The 17,988-nt window shown below is 36.8% G+C and overlaps 1 protein-coding gene across 1 annotated transcript in view; it reads right to left on the bottom strand.

The window, feature by feature from the left end:
- Positions 1 to 8,783: 8,783 nt before the first annotated feature.
- Positions 8,784 to 17,988, bottom strand: part of BPNT2 (3'(2'), 5'-bisphosphate nucleotidase 2) — a 32,788-nt gene continuing 23,583 nt past the window's right edge. Inside the window, exons 4-5 of the mRNA XM_047725932.1 lie at positions 12,765 to 12,926; positions 8,784 to 11,016 (exon numbers count right to left, since the gene is read on the bottom strand). Of these exons, the coding sequence (XP_047581888.1) occupies positions 10,745 to 11,016; positions 12,765 to 12,926 (434 nt within the window). The 3' untranslated portion in view covers positions 8,784 to 10,744. The remainder of the gene's footprint in view (positions 11,017 to 12,764; positions 12,927 to 17,988) is intronic.

Here is a 17,988-nt window from a genome sequence, read left to right as displayed (position 1 = left end):
ATGGGCCGCAAGTTTCACAGATCTACAGATCTGCCCTGTCACTTTGTAGGGGTCCAGGGCTGCGGGTGACCTATCACTACTGGAAATTCAGCTCTTACTGTTAGTACAGTATCATTTTGTTTTCTGACATACTTTACAATTTTAAATGTTTCCTTTTGTTGAGATATTTAATCCACTGAGGTTTTAGGACCTTTGGCTTGCAGTCCAAAACAACCGTTTGACACACCGAGGAATGTTTTATCCCTTCTCCAGAGAATAAAAAGTGTATTCGAGCAAGATTGTTTTCCTCCCGCCCCATGACACTCCTCTGCTTACCTACTAACAGCTGCTTTAGGCAAAAATTACATCCACTTTTAAAAATATTTTCCATGACAATGTTCTCTTTGAAAAATTAGGCCTGGTCTTCTGCCAACTGGAGATTTGATGTAACCAAAGATCTTAATCCAACTAGAGAACTAAATTCACTGAAAACAGAAAGAAAATCTTTCACAAATGGCTGTTTGCATTCCTACTGTGAAATAAGATCTGACCCAGTACTTATCTGGGAGAAACTCCCACCAGAGCTGTGGAAATCTTGTTTCATGATCAGAAATCTTATTTGGAAAAGAAACTACTCTGCTCTCTGTCAACAATATGGACTCCTTTGTTTCCTCATGTTCTCATGTTAATCCCCAAAGCACGATTGGCTGGTAAACAGCACTGGCTGGGAGGAAGGGATAGAAGTTCTAGAGAGTAAATGGAGACCATGTGAGGTGCTGACTCCATCAGTGAATTCACTATGAATCTTTTTGTTGTTGTTGTTTCTTTTTTTTCCCCTCCATGGTCTGAGTTTCAAACTGAACAAGACAAGTTAAAATTCTCAGAAATTGAAAAAAATTTTTAAAAAGATATATAATGTCTGAAATATCAGGTGGTACTTGGCACTCTCAGGGTCATCCCTCTTCTGGGAAAACTTGAACCCGGGTTGAAGTACTTTGGAAACTCTAAAATGATATTCCTGATAAGACCCTCCCAAAGGGGCACCTGGGTGGCTCGTTTGGTTAAGTGTCTGCCTTTGGCTTAGGTCATGATCCTGAGGTCTAGTGATAGAGCCCTGCTCAGCAGGGAGTCTGCTTCTCCCTCTTCCTCTACCCCTCCCCCCATTTTTGTGCCCTCTCTCTCAAATAAATAAAATCTTAAAAAAAAAAAAAGAGCCACCCTAAAGAGTTAAAAGGGTGGAAGAAAGTAATCCTTGAAATTGTTAAAGAGCTGAGACATTTAAAAATGTTTCTGTGCTAATCTCAGATTTCAAGATATACTACAAAGCTATAGTAATCAAAACAGTATGGTGCTGGCACAAAAACAGACCCATAGGTCAATGGAACAGAATAGAGAGCCCGGAAAGAAATCCACACCATATGGTCAATTAATCTACAACAAAAGAGACAAGAGTATATACACAATGGGGAAAAAACAGTCTCTTCAACGAAAGGTGTTGGGTAAACTAGACAGCCACATGCAAAAGAATGAAAATGGACTACTTTCTTACACCATACACAAAAACAAACTCAGAATGGACAAAAGACCTAAATGAAACCATACAATTCCTAGAAGAAAACATAGACAGTAATCTCTCAGACTTTGGCTTTAATAACATTTTTCTACATATGTCACCTCAGGCAAGGGAAACAAAAGCCAAATAAACTATTCAGGCTACAACAAACTAAAAAGTTCTGCACAAAGAAAGAAACCAACAAAACAAAAAGCAACCTGCTGAATGGAGGAAGACATTTGCAAATGGCATATCCAGTAAGAGGTTAATATCCAAAATATATAATGACATTATACAACTCAATGCCAAAAAAACACAAATAATCTGATTAAAAATGGGCAGAAGGCACGAACAGATATTTCTCAGAAGAGGACATCCAGTTGGCCGACAGACACATGAGAAGATGTTCAGCATCACTTCTCATCAGGGAGATTCAAATCCAAATGACAATGAGATATCACCTCACACCTGTCAGAACAGCAAAATTAAAAGACCCAAGAAACAAGTATTGGCAAGGATGTGGAGAAAAAGGAACTCTTTTAGCACTGTTACTGGGAACAAAAACTGTAGTAGCCATTGTGGAAAACGGTATGGAACTTCCTCAAAAAGTTAAAAATAGAACTACCCTAAGATCCAATAATTGCACGATTGGGTTTTTACCCCCAAAACACAAAAAACACTAATTCAAAGGGATACATGCACCACTATGTTTATAGCAGCATTATTTATAATACCCAAATTATGGAAGCAGCCCAAGTGTTCATCAATAGATGAATGAATAAAGAAGTGGTATATATTTTAAATGGAATATTATTCAGCTATAAAAAAGAAAGTCTTGCCATCTGCAATGACATGGAGCTAGAGAGTATAATGCTAAGCAAAATAAGAGAAAGACAAATACCATGTAATTTCACTCATATGTGGAATTTAAGAAAAGACAAATGAACAAAGAAAAGACACCAACCAAAAAACAGACACTTCACTATAGAGAACAGATGGTTACCAGAGGGGAGGTGGGTGGTGGATGGGTGAAATAGGTGATGAGGATTAAGGAGAGCACACGTGATGAGCACTGGGTGATGTATGGAAGTGTTGAATCCCTATATTGTACACCTGAAACTAATATAACACTGTATGTTAACTATGCCAGAATTTAAAATTTTAAAAAAGGATCCAGTGTTTCTTTAAAAAAAAAAAAAGGGCAGAGGAACTGAAAAAACATTACAAAGAAGACATACAGGTGGCCAACAGACACATGAAAAGCTGCTCAACATCACTAATGATCAAGGAAATGCAAATCGAAACAATGAGATATCACTTTATACCTGTCAGAATGGCTAATATCAAAAGGACAAGAAGCAACAGCTGTTAATAAGAACATGGAGAAAAAGGAACCCTTATGCATTGTTGGTGGAAATGTAAATTGGTTCAACAATTGTGGAAAAAGGTGCGAAGATTCCTCAAAAATTTAAAAATTGAAATACTGCAAGGGCACCTGGATGGCTCAGTGGGTTAAGTGTCTGCCTTCAGCTCAGGTCATGCTCTCAGGGTTCTGGGATCATGTCCTGCATAGGGCTCTCCGCTTAGTGGGGAGTCTGCTTCTCCCTCTCACTCTCCTTCTGTGCTCTCATGTGCGCTAATAAATAAAAATCTTTAAATTTTTTTTTAAATTAGAAATATACATAAGCCAGTAAGTCCACTACTTTGTATTTACCCAAAGAAAAAGAACACACTAATTCAAAAAGATATATGAAGCCCTTTGTTTATTGCAGGATTATTTACAATAGCCAAGATATGGAAGCAAACTAAGTGTCCATTGATAGATGAATGGAGAAAGAAGATGTGGTATGTATACCATGGAAGATTACACAACCTTAAAAAAAAAAGATTGATATCTTGCCATTTGTGACAACATGAATGGACCTAGAGTATATTATGCTAACAGAAGTAAGTCAGACAGCAAAAGACATATGATTTTACTTATATGTGGAATCTAAAAAACAAATGAAAAAACAAACAAAAAGCAGAAACAGATCCATCCCATAAATATAGAAGACAATTTGGTAATTACCAGAGGGAAGGGCATGGAAGAATGGGCAAAATAGGGAAGATGAGTTGAAGGCACAGGCTTCTAGTTATGGGATGAATAAGTCACCAGGATAAAAGATACAGAATAGACAATGTAATCACTGGTGTGATACTAGCACATGATGACAGTAGACGGTAGCTACCCTTCTGGAGAGCATAACACAATGTATAGGATTGTAAATCAGCATTGTACACCTGAAACTAACATAATATTGTGTCAACTATACTTCAGATTAAAGTTTTTGTGCTTTCAAAATACTCAGATTCTATAAACAATTTTTAAAATAATGGTCTATATCCTAATTTTCTATTAGGATATAGAATAGAATTCTCTAGGGGCGCCTGGGTGGCTCAGTGGGTTAAGCCGCTGCCTTCGGCTCAGGTCATGATCCCAGGTCCTGGGTTCAAGCCCCACATCGGGCTTTCTGCTCAGCAGGGAGCCTGCTTCCTCCTCTCTCTCTGCCTGCCTCTCTGCCTACTTGTGATTTCTCTGTCAAATAAATAAATAAATCTTTAAAAAAAATAGAATTATCTATTATTTATATTAACAAATAGTATACATCTGCTGATGCAGAAGTCAAAGATATGAAATAATCAAATTCATAACATGGGGCTGATACATCTTTTTATTATCTGTAAGACTTGAGGAAAACAAGCACCTTGGAGATCGTTCTAATCACAGTTTCTATTACTACCTTTCTATATATTTGTCCTTATCTTAGCTTCTTTTGCTTTTTCTAAGCTCCCTCTATCTTAAATCTAAGAATGCAAGATGTAATTTTGCTATACGACTACATTTGCCTTGTACACCCCTTCTCAAACAGATGCCTTTCCTATACATGGTGAGAGAATCTCAGAAAATTAGGAGTTCAAAAGCAGATGCATTCATAGAAAAGAGTAGCTTCAGGGGCTGAGGTGAACAGGGGAATGGGGAGGACTCAATGGGTAGAGTTTGTGTTTGTGATGATGAACAGGTTCTTCAAAAGCATGGTGGTGACGGTTGTCCAACATTGTGAATGTATTTAATGCCACTGAATTGTGCACTTACAAATGGTTAAAATGGTAAACATACATATGCATGTATGTCACCCTAGTTTAAAAAAAAGAGGTGGGAAAGGCAGATGCAAGATGCAGCACACCATCTCTTTCAGACATGACCAATTTATTCAGAAAATTCAAATTTCAGTTTGGCAAAGTATATCCAGGAGCAGAGAGTTTGGGACAGTCATTTCATTGGAAGCAATCACATTTTCTAGAGCTAAATGTCCATGGGGTAGTATCTAAAGAAAGCAAAACTTTTAAAAATAATTTAGTGTGCATGAGGTGATAATCATAAATATTGGCAGAGTCAAACAAAGCAATCAGTTTACCCAATCAAAGCATGAAAAATGCTTATTCTAGTAGTACTCCTTTACTCAATTTAGTTCAACACACATTAAGCACCTAATTTATTCAAGACACTGGGCTAGCTGCTGGGGTTGATGTGGAAATACAAAAATCACCAAGACAATCCCTGTCCTTAAGAAATTTACAACAGCACATATAAAAATGAGTGCTATAGGTGAGATACAAAATAACTGCTCTAAAAACACAGAGGAGAGTTAACTTCTCAGTAGAGATTAAAGTCAGGACCCCCTTAATTTGGTGCTGTGGGTGAGGCAGGATACAGCATGCCAAGAGAAGTCTGGTGCCCAAGCATGGCTTGGCACCAGGAAATGGACTAGCTCCTCCATAGCTTTAAATGTGTGACTAGGGCAGGAGTATTCAAAGGTATTTATTTTTAATTCCTCTCATCAATGTTAGCCCATTATAAGAAAAAAGATCGACAGGAAGTGAGGTCTATTAAAAAAACAAAGTTTGAAGAGGCAGGGACATGAGCAGGAAACACCATTACGTGTAAACTCAACCCCATGCGTATATATACATCCAGTAGCTTAAGTAACATCATTAAAGGGGGGAAAATCCATTGGGAGCACCACAGTTCATCATGGCAGAACAAGCTCTCTCTTGTTAGACTATAAGACTAGCTTTGGCTCCTGCCAGTGGAGGATGTAATGCTACACGGAAATTGGAAGTCCGTGTTTTTAAACATGAATTAAAGTCCTTAAACGTTACCTCTTCAACTCAGCATAAATGATGAAGACAGTTTAGAAGAGATAACTTGTGGAGAGAGATTAAGTCTTTCTAGGCTAACTGATCTAATGATGACTTGGCATGCTGTATTTCCTATTTTTAAAAAAAATACAGGATGATCAAGTCTTTCCTGAATAATAACTATGTGTAGAACATACCTCAAAAGGAATTTTAACAGAACATACTACTAATCAAACATCACAGTTTCTGCTTTTGTAATTTATACAAATAAACTTAATTATAATACTTTAGGGAACACTTACAAACACAATATGTAATGTTGCTTTATTATTCATCAGCCTTAACTTCTACAAGTTTGGTTTATATTATTTTACCTTAAAAAAAAAAACCTACTTATTTTATAAATCTCATTTTCCCACAGAATTAATTCACTACCAATTTTAAAATAACTTTTAAAAACAGAAACCAATAGTAAATTGGAATGCTAATACCTGCCAGACTTTGATTAAAAAAAAAATATGTAACTTACATAAACAGCACCTCATAAAACCAAAAACTTCTTTTGAAATACAAAGTTCAATTCTTCTTGCCCTCTTAGTAACTGCTAATCAGAACCCCCATCCCCCCCCCCCCCTTCAATCCAGGAACTGTTCTCGTTTGTTAAGTCACATAACACATAGTATTTTTTAGCATTAATAAATTATTGATATGGTATCATGAATAGCTATTTTTTTTAAAAACAAAGCAACTCAGAGGACTAGTAGAACAAATACAATAGCACACTAAAATGATTTAAAAGAAAAAAGAAATTTTAAATATACCTTATCCTGTTCTTGTAGTAATTCAAATTAAAAACCAAAGGATGAAGTATCATTTCAGACCTATATACATCAAGATGCCAGTTCTTATAAAAATGTACTTTAGTTGTAAATGCTAGGTTATGCAAAAATAAGTTTATATCAATTGTATTTAACTTTAATGAATTTCCCCCAACTCTAATATTAAAAATGTTACAAGAACTTAAATTTTAATGGCAAAAAGTTCTTATTTTCCCCATCTATTAAAAAAAGATTTTATTTTCCCTTATTAACATACAATGCCCTATTGTTAAGGCACAACTTTTTTTAGAATAAAAATGAAACCATAGACTAGGTTTATTTTTATACAACAGTTTCAAGACAGACTTTTTATAGGCATATACTGCAAATAATATAGCTCAGATTCAACCAAGATCAAAAATGAAAAATCAGTTTCTGTCCAGGACCAGTCAACACAGAGCCAAGATAAATAGCTGAAGCTAGAATAACCCAAGTAGATTCTATTTTTAACCTGCCAAAGATGGTCTCCATAAGGCCATTTTTAAGGTGCTATCAAAGGAGAGGCAAGCTGGATATTTTCTTGAGGAACAGGGGGTGGTGCCACCCCAGCTTTCTTTACTTTTGCTTTGCTATGAGATAGTTGTCTCCTTCAAAGCCCGAGTGAGATCCAATTTTTGAACATCTGAGACAAGGGCAGAGTTCCTGATCCCAGGGCTCAGGGCAGAGGTTTGCTCGGCATTCTCCCTCTGCTACCCTTCCCAGGAGCTTTCTTCCTTCCCACCCTCTTCTTAGCCACTTACCCTACTTCCTCCGACCCAATTTGCCCAATATTCAAGGGGAGCACCCAGCGAACAGAATTTGCACAATTGTTACTTAAAACACATGAACTAAAACACTATTAGCTTCATCATATAGCCGTAAACAATTCATCTGAATGCTGATTTAAAATCCAGAAAAATAATAAAATCCAGAAAAAATACAATTAGAGGAAAGAGGACAATACCAGATATGACCCATCTTGTAGGCCCTTTGTAATCTCAACTGAAATAGGGACACAAGTATGAAAGCTAACAGAAAAAGAAGGGTTTTCATTAGCAGGCTTATATACCTAATTCTTGTATCTTCTGCATTTTCATTCTGTGAAGAAAGGATCTGAAGAAATGCTTTGTAAAGACAGAAGCACTGGATTAGACTCGATTGTGTAAATCTTTGTGGTTTTGAAGGTGATTTTCCTTTACCTTTTGAGAACATCTTTGAGAAGTGACGGTCAACCAGAATTCTTGCCCAGCTTCATCTCCCTAAGAACTTAACTCAGTTCTACCATAATATTTCAGCAGTCAATCTTGAAAGAAGTAAGTCTAGGAGAGAATTCAGGGGTTAAGTTTTGGGGGAGAGTACTGGTCCAGAAAGAGGGGCAGATACAGAAGAATATCAACAGGCTGCAGAACCAGGGAATGAGGTAGAGATGAAGGGCAGAGCAAAGGGACAGCTAATACATACTGAAGTTACAGATGCCACTACTTTTACTAAATGTGATGTGTAAAACTCAAGGTTAAGGGAACACTGTGCTCTAAATGAGGGCAAAGATAAAGGAAAGGGAAGACCAGGAGTTGGGGAAGTGAGGCTCGCTAAAAGTTCAACTCTAGTTATTTTGCTACATTTTAGAAGTAATTGTATTTATGTAATTCTGGGAGATAGTACATGCCTCACTTACTCATGGTGTTTTACTGGTATGTTCTGGCACGATAATGTCTCACATTAATAAATATAAATACTGTTCTTTGTGGTTATATTAGTTCTGTAATGTACATTATCTTTTAGAAACAAAAAAATTAAAAATGAATTTTCTACAAAACCACGTAAAAACCATTAGTAACTAAACTATACCCAACAAATTATAAAAATAATGCATTAATCTGTCAGCCAATATCTTAATTTTTGTACACAACACAAGCCCTTCGCAAAGTCATTATCTACATGCAGATTAATGGAATTAAAAATAAAACGAGGGACGCCTGGGTGGCTCAGTTGGTTAAGCAGCTGCCTTCAGCTCGGGTCATGATCCCGGCGTTCTGGGATCGAGTCCCACATCGGGCTCTCTGCTCATCAGGGAGCCTGCTTCTCCCTCTGCCTCTGCCTGCCATTCTGTCTGCCTGTGCTCGCGCTCTCTCCCTCTCTCTCTCTGACAAATAAATAAATAAAATCTTAAAAAAAAAAAATAAAAATAAAAAAATAAAACGAAAGCGATCATGCTTGCTAATATGATCTAGTTTCATTTCCATTAAAGTTTCCATGTAATATTTAAAAAAAAAAAACTCCAATTAAATGCCACTTCTTAATATGCCAGTCTTCTTGCCCCATGTCTGACACACTACAATTTAAATAAATGCTTATACCATGGACTCTGGAAATAGTATATGCCTCTACCATCTCTCCTGAGGAAAAAAATATTGTTTCATTGAAAAGTAAAAAGATGAGGTCTCCAATATTCTATTCTGACTCCCCTAAGTCCTGTTTAAATATCAAGTATTCCAACTACCAAAACTTTGTATGAATTTTCACTGAACCAAATCCCACCTATCGAGGCCCACTACACTTTCAGGTCTGTGACCAGTTGCTAGAGACTGGGTGGAAACATGTGCTTTGTACTAAATTCAGTTCCCTAAGGAGGAATGAAAGGACTCTGGAGACTATAAAACTCAGGCCTAAAGTCATATGCACATTCCACCAGAAGAGGATGTCCATTCTTTGGTCAATTTTACCTCCAAGATAGGAAAAGAAATGGAAAGTTGTTTTAAAGAAAGGGAAGAAGAAAACAATGAGCAATCCCCTTCCCCTCTAATCAGTATATTATAAAATACAAGGACATCAAAGTCACATGAAATAACGGTACTGTTTACACGAAGTTTCCAGATAACATATTAACAGAAATCCAACATCCCAATGAAAGTTCACAAAACAAGGATCTAATTACAGTGACACAGTGAATATGCCACCTTTCTTCCAGTCAGATTCTGCCTACTGAATTAAAAGAAAAATTAATCAAAAAGTAACATTAACCTTTGTTATTTTAATCTGAACAGAAACATTAAAATATCTTAAAAATTACTGCTTTGAGATTAGATCAGATCCATTTATTAATGGTGAAAGCAACCATAAATCATTCTTCGTAAGGACAGAACCTCTATATACAAACCTGGCAAAGTTTTTAAAAAGTACTAAAATTTTTGAAAATAACGAAAGCTAGCTCAATTTGTGTAATATCAAATGACTCAACTAACAGAATAATTTATATTCGTATAGTGCATAATTTATCCCTAAGGAGAAAATGTACCAAAATCCTAGTGCTAATCCTGAAACCTTAATCCAAACCTTACGTGTTAAAGACTAAATGTTGGTTAGGAGGGAAAGGATGGGACCATGCAATGTCCACAGAGCAAACAAAAATCAAGAGTAAGATGGCAGGAATGTTGGACCCATGGGTACAAATATACTTTTCTGTACCAAAACAAAAAACAAAACAAAAATACACACACAGAAACTACAATTACAACGCAATCATCATATAGCTATATTCTCGACTAGCTGGTGAACTTATTATTAAAATTTCAAAGAAAAAAAAACAATTTAAGTTTTTTCTTTTTTAATCCATAAGAAATATTCAGTAACAACAGATAAATAGAGCATTTGTTGCATATTAATGAATGTGTGGCTTCTTGTGCTTTCCATCTGAATTAGGGGTAAAAGCCCCCAATTACTTTATTTTCAATGAGATACAACTGTAAAGTAGTATTAAATCTACATAAAATCAATCCTTTCTTCAGCCCAATTCTGTATGAAAGTACTAACAAATAGTGAAGATTCATGATGTTGTGTGAAAATGGTGACTCATAACAATGTAGACTCAGCTATAGATTTTAATTCACAAATTGTGTGTGTGTGTGTATGCATGTGTGTGTGCGCGCGCCTTGTGTAGGACAACCATACGAAAATAGTCTCAAAAATAAAGACAATACTTGAGACACGAAGCAACCCACTTTCCCTGATCTTGCATCCTATTACAGGGACAGTAAGTCTCTGATGCTTCATAAATACTTAAAAAGTTCAGGATGGCCTTAACCATGCAGAGTTTCCACCGATGCGTTTGAAGCCCCCAGACGCTTCACGTTGACTGTTCAACTGAGGAAGAGCTGTGATCTGTGATTGCCTTTGCTTATTTATGTCCTGTCTTCTCTAGATCTGGGAGTTTTCTGACCAGAGCTTGGTGGTTCATTCTGATGCTAGCAAGAAGCCCTCCTTCAATGCCGTCGGAACCAGTGTAACTGATTTCTTCACCACTCAGGGTAGTCATATGCCCCCCAAGGGCTTTTAAGATGGCATTGCCAGCACATATATCCCATTTTTTGATATATGTCACATGGATATATAGATCAGCTTTTTCTTGACTTTTATCAGGCACATCCAAGAGTGCTAAAACTTTATAACCTAAAAGGTAAACAAAGAATTTAGATTACAACTCAAAAGATTTAAAAAGTAGCTTACTTTTTAAGAGTAATTGTGAAGAATAACAGCACACAACAGGCAGGAGTTCTCTATACTATCTCTACAACTGTGAAATCTAAAATTATTTAAAAATAGTTTTGTTCTTTTTTCAAGAAAGTTAACAGTGCAGACATTAAATCCAAATGAGCAAAAAATATATAAAGGATTTTACAAAGCTATTCTCAAGTCTAACCAAATACACATCTATAATCTTTTAAATTTAAATCTACTTTGTGAATGTTTTTACATTCACTGTGTATCATTTCCTATGGAATACTATACTGAAGCTAAATACCCACAGATTTCATCTGAATTTCTAGGAACAATGGATTTGAAAGAAGACAAAATAACACAATCTCAAGCCTTTTTTGTAATGAAGCAGAATTTTTTTTTTTTTTGATGAGGCAGAATTTTTTAAAAATAATTAAACAAAGAGAAGAAACCAGGTCTTGAATCTGGTTTATCCCATTCATACTGGGTATTCTGAACATTACCCTTCCTAACCAACATTAACAGAGGGCTTACAGGGAAATAATAAAGTCATACTAAGTAAAGTACATATATGTAATCACTAAATTAAAACTATTAGGCTTAAAAGTTAATAAGCATTACTCTTCCCTTTATTACTGTAGTGAAAAGGTTTTCAAACACACATTTCCGACTATAATTTCTTATTTATTTGAATTAAAACACTTCTGTCATATTAAACAGCACTCAAAACAAGGGCAGGCAAATGGCCTGTGAGCCAAATCCAGGCCATGCACTATTTCTGTACAACCCTCAAGCTGTGAATGGTTTTCATATTTTTAAAGCGTGGTGACAAAACAAAAATCCAAGAATAGTAGGCAAGAGAGTCTACAAGTGGCTCATAAAGCCTGAAATATTTACTCTCCGGCCTTTAAGAAAAAGTAAGCTGACACCTGATCAGCAACAGGTAATAAAACAGAGCAGAACATACAGTAAACAGAGTGGCTCCCAGACTCTGGCTCATCCCAGACATAGAAGCTGAGGAGTTCACAGGTGTTACAAGTGCCCAGGGTTTAGTCATCCTAGTAATACTTATGAGGATCCCTGGCATCTTGGGGCCACAGGGAGCATGGGTCTGTGCTTGATCTTCCCTTCTCTCCCTGATAGTCCTACAGTTATCCTAACAGCACAATTACTTTGAAATTACATCATATATAAAACCACTGTTGCTGATACATCACTGACATGAAGATACTTTTGTAGTATTTAAGGAACAGCAGTCACTGTAGTGAGTCTATTGGTCCTACAGTGAGGTGGTTTCATTCTTTCCTTTCCTTTTTTTTTTTTTCTTAAAAAAAAAAAAAAGATTTTATTTATCTATTTCACAGTGAGAGAGAGAGAGAGCACGCACATGCACAAGCAGGGGGAGTAGCAGACAGAGGGAGAGGGAGCAGCAGGCCCCCCCCCCAAGCAGGGAAATCAACATGGACGCTCACCCTAATGAGCCACCCAGGCGCAACTGTGAGGTCCTTTCTGACAAGAAGGCACGTGTGACTGAAATATCACCCTAGAGATAACCAAGTAGGAGACCATGCCTGTCTGCAAAGTACACTCTCCATTCGCACTTTTTTCCCAAGCACAGGAATATGAAATCTTTCTCCCGACATAAGCCTTAACCTTGCTGGGACACTGTCCCCAGGCACTACAGGGGAGTTGGAACGTACCAGCACCACCAGCTGGGATAATGGTAGTCTGGTTTCCAAAAGTCTGAAGAGCAACCTGTTTGACCATTCCTGAATGTGAGCGTGACACTACGATCCTTGGGGTCTTCTCATTGTAGGAAGTGCGGGCTTTCACATTGGACCCACCATCTACCATTGCCCAAGCTGAAAAGGAAATATAATATTCATTAGTAGCACTGAAACTTTTTGAAACAGGAACTCAAAGTACCAAGAATTGACCAACAAAATACCCTTTTCTCCAGAATTACTTGTATGTTCTCCCCAAAAATAGAAATACTTTTTTTCTGGGAGCAAGTAATATTTAACATTTTTATACATTAAGATAGGCAAATATTAAGACAGAGCTAAAAAGGCCACATAATCCTGCCCAACCAGAGATAATGACTACTAAAAACTTGGCTTAAGAACTCCCAGGCTCCACCTCCCAGTGAGGTGCTAAATAATACTGCATCAATTATCTCTCTGTACCTAATCTGGCTTCCTTCCCTACCTTACACAACTTTGATCCCAAGGTACTCTTTCCTGAATATCCTGCATGCTAATCTCCATCCCCAAAGTCCGGTTCCTGGGGAACGCAACTATGACAACCTAGGACATAAAGACAACTAGTTACCCTGAATAATTCAAAATTTAAAACAGGTTTTTTCCTCCTATTTTCTCTTCCTTACTATTCCTCCTCCTACTGTTTTCTCCACCTATCTACTTTTGATGTATTTATGGTTTCAGTGATAAACATAAAACAGTTAGAGAGGTGAGTTAGATTTACACATCTGCTTTATCATGAGAATATAAAAAGAAAATGCTCTAGATTTCAAAATAAAACAGAAATTTCTAAGAAGGTGAGGAGACCCTAGAAATGGCCTGAAATATTTTTCTTCACTAACTACACCAAGCTATACAAGAAAATAAACTTACTCAGAATTATCCCAATTAGACTGTTGTTCTAGCAGTCACTCACTATGGGATAAAACACAGTCCACCATGGCTAGCAATGAAAGCAGCTGCATTACCACTTACTCCCAGCTGCAGGGAAAAATAAGAAAAATGAACAGAGTGTCTGGGTTTCTGAGCTGCCCAAGGATGATGGCAGTCTGTTGGACTCCTCTCACACTTCTTTCTGAAAACCATACACTGCAACAAGAAGAGCAAATAACACCACCCTTAATCAATAGCTAAAGAATAAGAAGGAGATGAAGAATAGTCATGAACACAAATTTATGAAAAAGAGGGAAGTAAATACCGAAGATCAGCAGAATGAGTGCCAGAGCTGAGCCCAGTGTGGGGAATACGGCAGGAGCTTCACAGAAATGCCAAGAGGGTGGAGGCCTCTCAGTGGTGGTAGGACTCAGAGAACAGCCAGGATTTCTCCCCAGAAGAAAAAGGTCCCATCTAAAATGAGAACTACTGAAAGTAGGCCCGAGATATGGCAACAGAGCAGTTATAAGAGGAGGCGTGGAGGGGCGCCTGGGTGGCTCAGTGGGTTAAGCCGCTGCCTTCGGCTCAGGTCATGATCCCAGGTCCTGGGTTCGAGCCCCGCATCGGGCTTTCTGCTCAGCGGGGAGCCTGCTTCCTCCTCTCTCTCTGCCTGCCTCTCTGCCTACTTGTGATTTCTCTCTGTCGAATAAATAAATAAAATCTTAAAAAAAAAAAAAAAAAAAAAAAGAGGAGGCCTGGAGAAGACACAGAGCCAAAGTGAAGTTCTCACAACAGACCAGATGACATACAACATCTTTCAGAAAGTGTCCCCATGAGACAAATGGAAGACAGCAAGCAGAAGAAAAGAACGGGTTGAAGACAAGGACTTTACTAAAACAAGACAAGATCCAGACAAGTGAAAACAAAAAAGATGCCTGATAATAAAGATAATGCCTTCCTCGCTCTAACAGAAAATACATTTCCTGAACTGACAACAACCCAAACTCCTTTTCTGCCACCTTCCCATCTACTGCCGGTGGCCAGCCCAAATGTAAGAAATATGTACAACTGCAATGTCCACTGAGAAGTCTAAGAAGAAAACACAATCAATGAAGGTTAAAACATTTCAGGCTACTTGAAAATTTCTCTAAAGCAGAGTAAAACTAACACAACATTCGAAGACGATTAAAAATAAATAAGCAACAACAACAAAAACACTATGGAACAAAATATAACTCAGGAAAGATAGAAGGTATGAAATGGGAACTCACATAATACAGGAAAGAAACTGCAAACAACAACAAAAAGACAAAATCATTTAAGACTTAGCACTAGATCACAGGATACACAGAAAGGCAACAGGTTGACTGAAAAGCACAGCAAGCAATGAGAAAAGCAAAAAATAAGTGAGACAAGCAAACAGGTAAAGGGGACCAGAGAGAAGGTTAATAGACACAGAAGTCTGAGCTACTCACAAAGGAAAGAAAATCAGATTATAGCTTTTCTGCCAATAAGCTTCAACATGCACCCACACAGATACTGTATCAATCCAACAGTTTCTACCCAAGAAAAAAAGAGTGTATAGTGAGTGTCCTACTAAAATTCCGGTCGACGGGAACCTTCAGAATATGACCTCATTTGGATATAGGGTCTTTGCAGATGTAATTCAAGTTGAGGTCATATTGGATTAGAGCGGGCCCTTATAAAAACAGATGACAGAGAAATATATACCAGGAGAATGTGAACTGGAGGTACAAACTGGAGTGGTATGTCTACAAATCAAGGCATGTCAATGAACACCTGGAGCTACCAGAAGCTGGAAGAGGCAAGGGAAGATTCTTTCCTTGAGCTTTCAGAGGGCACACAACACTGCCAACAACATGCTATCAGACTTCTGGCCCTCAGAACTGTGAAAAAATAAATTTCTGCTGTTTTAAGCCCTCTAGTTTATGGTAATTTATTAGAGTAACCCAAAGACACAGGGCTAAACCAAAGAGTCTATTAAGTAGCTGAGAGTCTTTCAAGAATGAAGGTTACAGAAAAAGCTTTTAACAGGTGAGAACTCACGTAATATGACCTGGATGAGCTAGCTCTCCTAAAGTAATCTACTAGAGGACAAGTTTTGTTTTTGTTTTTTTTTCAAAGATTTTTTTTTTTATTTATTTATTTGACAGAGAGAGATCACAAGCAGACGGAGAGGCAGGCAGAGAGAGAGAGAGAGAGAGAGGGAAGCAGGCCTCCTGCTGAGCAGAGAGCCCGATGTGGGACTCGATCCCAGGACCCTGAGATCATGACCTGAGCCGAAGGCAGCGGCTTAACCCACTGAGCCACCCAGGCGCCCTAGAGGACAAGTTTTATCCAACCAAAAGATGACTGAAGATCTCTTAGCAAAAGCACTGTTGGTCAACACTGAATGAATTTAACTGTGGATTTAAGAGAAAACCAAAGATAGGAATACAGGTGGAAGAATAAAAGTGTATCAATGTTATCTCACAGTTGACTCATGAGAGTCGAAGGATACCATTTAGATCAGAAGAGCTGAACGGCAGAAACACACATATCAAGAAAGATATGACTTACTAAAATGGGATGGTAGTCAAGGAGCCTAAAATAAGTTGATTTCATTGTTGCTCATAGGGGAGAACCAACAGAGGAGACACCTAAGGCAAAGGACCATATAATGGCATTTAAACAAAAAGGCATATATAAAGGAGTTAGTAAAAGTGGGCAAGGAAAAAAACAGATTTAACTTAAAAAATAGTATCTGTAGTTTGAATAGTAGTGAATATACAAAAATCCATGAGACCTTAAGGATATCAAAAAAATAAAGGCAAAGTCTGCTCTTGATCGAAAAAATAACATTTGTTCCCCCTGGAGGTAGTTTTTACCCTAAGTCCTTACTTTGAAATTGGTGAAGAAAAAAAGTTAAACATGTATTTTGTCTTCCTAACAGAACTACCTTTCAGGATAAAAAGTAACTCCAGCTGATGGAAGAAATTTCTCAGTAGAATTCCAGCTCATGTATAGAAAATACAACAGAATTAGAAAATCCCATTTCACGTCTTTAATAGATCTTAAAATTATTCTGTGAAACAATAAATAGAATCCCGATTTCAAATGGTGCCAAAATATTTCTCCAGACTACTTGCTGGTAGCAAGGGAATCAAAATAATTTATAACAGAGATCTGGTCAAGACCACTTGAGCCATCTTATAGCATCACTAATAATGAGACTAGATATTTATGTCATATAAAATGATTCAGTAGGAAATACATGAAGAAAATCTACAATGTATTCTTGACAAAAATCAACCTTAATCCAATCAAGACTTCAGATATAATTTGCATTTTATAAGAAAAAGAAGATGAAAAGTAAATAAGTTAAATGACACTCTGAGGAAATAATCAGAAGAGTCCAAAAAGCAGGACATTATGTAACAACTAACTTGATCTCAACATGTCAATGTCATGGGGAAGAACAGGACTGGAGGTTGTTCTAGATTAAGAGAACTTAATAAAACCACCAAAAAAAAAAAAAAAATGCATGTTACTTGACTAGATCTTGGTTTGAAGTAACCGGTTTTAAAATCCACTTTAGAAACAACTGGAGGAAATGTGAATTGGGATCAATTAGGGAATAAACATTAATTATATTATTATATTCATAATAGTACAAAAAATAGTATTACATTAATAGTATATTAAGAGATGCATAGTGAGATATATAGGCATAAAATGTCACAATCCTTGTAATTTTCTTTTAAGGACATTAAAAAAAAAAGCAAATATAAAGAAACGTTCAACTGTTAAATCTTGATGAAAGAGCATATGAAAATTCTGTACAATTTTATGTTTGTTTGAAATTATCCACAAAGAAGTTAAAAAATGAGAAAGGAGAAAGCAAAACAAAAAAAACCCTCAATTCTCTTTAGAAATGATCAGTAAAAACATGGTTTTATTAAGAAATGAATTTACAGTGCTGCATCTCTAGAGGTCAGTATTGTGTAAGAGAATAAAGATAGCCTATCTTAGTACCAGAATAATCTTAGATAGGAATTAGTAATTTAATATTTTAAAAATGTATTTCATGTTACAGAATTTCAATAAATTCTGTCCTAACACATACAAGGACAAATTATTTCAAGCACTTTAAAAAAATTCAGTAGGTGCTTAAATGATTGATGATGATGACAAGGTAATCATGAAAAGGTAAAATAGCAGCTAACAATGTGTTTACTCTATCTGAGGATATGCTAAAAAAAAAAAAAAGTTGAGTGGGAAATAAAAAGTG

Source organism: Lutra lutra, chromosome 4 (genome assembly GCF_902655055.1).
Source record: "Lutra lutra chromosome 4, mLutLut1.2, whole genome shotgun sequence".
Taxonomy (NCBI): domain Eukaryota; kingdom Metazoa; phylum Chordata; class Mammalia; order Carnivora; family Mustelidae; genus Lutra; species Lutra lutra.
This window is presented reverse-complemented; position numbering and strand designations above follow the sequence as displayed.